This window comes from Thalia democratica, chromosome 4, assembly GCF_965202585.1.
Source record: "Thalia democratica chromosome 4, ktThaDemo2.hap1.1, whole genome shotgun sequence".
Taxonomy (NCBI): Eukaryota; Metazoa; Chordata; class Thaliacea; order Salpida; family Salpidae; genus Thalia; species Thalia democratica.
Genome location: NC_139168.1, coordinates 39464697 through 39467147, shown reverse-complemented (window position 1 = coordinate 39467147; position 2451 = coordinate 39464697). Strand labels below are relative to the sequence as shown.

At 23.4% G+C, this 2451-nt stretch overlaps 1 protein-coding gene across 1 annotated transcript; it reads left to right on the top strand.

Annotated features, from left to right (window-relative positions):
• Positions 1–347: 347 nt before the first annotated feature.
• LOC145834859 (uncharacterized) lies at positions 348–1845 on the top strand. The gene is made up of 3 exons (XM_082942379.1): positions 348–442; positions 887–1043; positions 1319–1845. Exons 1-3 carry the CDS (start codon positions 423–425, stop codon positions 1502–1504), a joined length of 363 nt encoding a protein of 120 aa, XP_082798505.1. The 5' UTR covers positions 348–422; the 3' UTR covers positions 1505–1845.
• Positions 1846–2451: the final 606 nt, after the last annotated feature.

Genomic DNA, 2451 nt, shown 5'->3' with positions numbered 1-2451 from the left:
CTAAACATAATAGTTAATGCTTTTTTATTAGTTTATTGTTTTAAAGGACTTAAGCTCTGTCAAAAAAACTAAGAATGCTACGAATTTTACTTATTTAATTTACAGTTCTATAAAGATGAGATCGTTAGAAATCATTCAAGAATCGAAAACCAAAAGAAAGAAGTTCAAAAAAATAAGCACAATATTGTTTTATCTAGTTATATATAAATCACTTATTTTTTACATATGTATCAAAAATTGAGTTTTTTAAACTTTGTTTTTATTTATATAGTATATTGTATCAGAAAAAAGGACAAATAACTTATTTTTTGTTGTTTTATGTAGTTTTGATTCTAAATTTACATTTTAGAAATTATAGTTTAAAGTAAAAGAAAATTTGATCGTAAAACTCTAAAACTTTTTTAGTCTATCAAAGTTGAAATATGATGACAGCAGATAAAGAGTAAGTTTACAAAATTACTTTTACTAAAAACTTGCTCAAAAGTTAATTCAAAATTTAAGGTGATAGTATATCTAAAGTTTTATTATTTTAAGAAACACAATTACACTGTTTCACCGCAAAGCGGATTTTCAAATTGTAAATCTTATTCAAATACAATATTTATAGATTAGGATATAGATAGTATATCTAAACAATTAGTTTTTCTATAGACTTTTGATATAGTTTTATTATAAATTATTTCATTATTAGTTAACGAACATATTGTTATATAAACACTTTTTCTTATAATGCCCACATTTAAAATTTATTTGACTAACATGTTTCGATGCTAATTCAAATTGGACATGTTTAAGGAATTCTTAAAAGTTAAAAAATGACCAAAAAATAACACAGTAGAGTGTATATATCTTATTGTTTTTTTTAACAAAAAGGCAATTACCTTAGGTCAAACCAATCTACAATAAGTCCTGAACCAGTAAAAATAACATCTAAACCTTACTCTGTAAATAAAAAGGTTGTTTCAAAAAGTCATCCCATGATACCTAAGTTGTACGTTCAGGCCTGGAGAATTGATATGAAGAACAGAAAACTTATTTCTCAAGTATGAAATGTTAAACAGTTATTTTTTTAGTGAAAACTAGTTCATTCTTTATTTAAAACAAGTATTTAGAAGTTAAAGAATTCATTTTCTTGGATTAATTAAATTATACTTATGTAGTACTAAAATAAACTTAGAAGCAATAAAAACAAGCACATATTTGAAACAGTTGTAAACAAAAATTTTTAGGTTTTAGTGTTGATAGGTCAATAAAAACAGTTTACTTCTAATGGTGTCTTATAAATACTTATAGTACTTTTGTAAAAAAATAAAAACAGAATGCTAAGTTAGCTGGGTATGACGTCACACACAAATCATTGCACCTTGAAAATAGAGAACACTTGTCCGCAAACAAAACTCCTGCTTATTACAACCTGAAAAGGAGGGAAAATCGTCTCAGGCATCCAAATAAGTCTCATATGTCAACGTACAACAGCTCCTTATTGTACAGATCACATGCATAATTCTTGTTCATAAAACGATTAATTTAACAGAAAATTACTAAATTTAGTATTAGTTTCTTAATAATGTTTCAAAAATAGGTTCTAATTATAATATAATCGCAATTTAAAAACTTTATATTTTTGCTTTGTTTACATATATATTTCTGTAAGACATAATGAAAATTTGTGATTTTAGAAAACGAGTATCAAATATCACACGTTTTAAAAACATTGAGTTTCTTAACTTTTAGTTTTAGTATTTCAAAATTACCAAAAATTCTTTTTTTTTTAAGTTAAATCTATAACATAATGTATTTTTGTTGTGTTATTCGCAAAAAATTTTCTAATAAACTTTTGTTAAAAGAATACTATGTTATAAAAATATTGTAATATTAGATATATTTTTTGTAAGCAAATTTGTAATTTATCATTTTTTTCTATACTTTATAGAGTCAGCTTAATGTCGTAACTTTATTTTTTTAACTCAATAGTTTTTATTATAGATATTCTTTTACTTTACTAAGAAACTTTTATAATTTTTTATGAAAATAAGAATCAACGAAGTCTTATTCATTTTTTATATATAATTAAAGATTTTAAATATAGTACTTAAGTTTTTATATTATGTATTTGTATTTTCTACCTGATACATATCATTTCGGAAACTTTTAGCATAGTATGCTTTTAAACACTACATTATTTTTTTCAAGTCTATGTATTCGATTTTGTACCTTTTTAAACGCTGAAGCTTAGCTTTTTCTCAATTTTAATTGAAATAATATTATACTTTCTTAGGCGTAGTTATCATACTGACCATCAATTTAAGTATTAATCATTGAAATTTTTTGACAAACCAAGCAAATTTAGTTAAGCTTAATCAAGTTTAACGCACAATAGAAAACGTAACAGACTGCAAAGATTCTGATCAATTGTGTTAAAAACTATAATTTTGTTGAGCTTTATTTTTT

Excerpts from the sequence above, each read along its gene's own strand:
- LOC145834859 (XM_082942379.1), top strand. The coding sequence starts at position 423 with ATGATGACAGCAGATAAAGA. Across the intron at positions 443-886 it reads ATGATGACAGCAGATAAAGA|GTCAAACCAATCTACAATAA; the intron begins GTAAGTTTACAA and ends CAATTACCTTAG. Across the intron at positions 1,044-1,318 it reads ACAGAAAACTTATTTCTCAA|AATGCTAAGTTAGCTGGGTA; the intron begins GTATGAAATGTT and ends AAATAAAAACAG.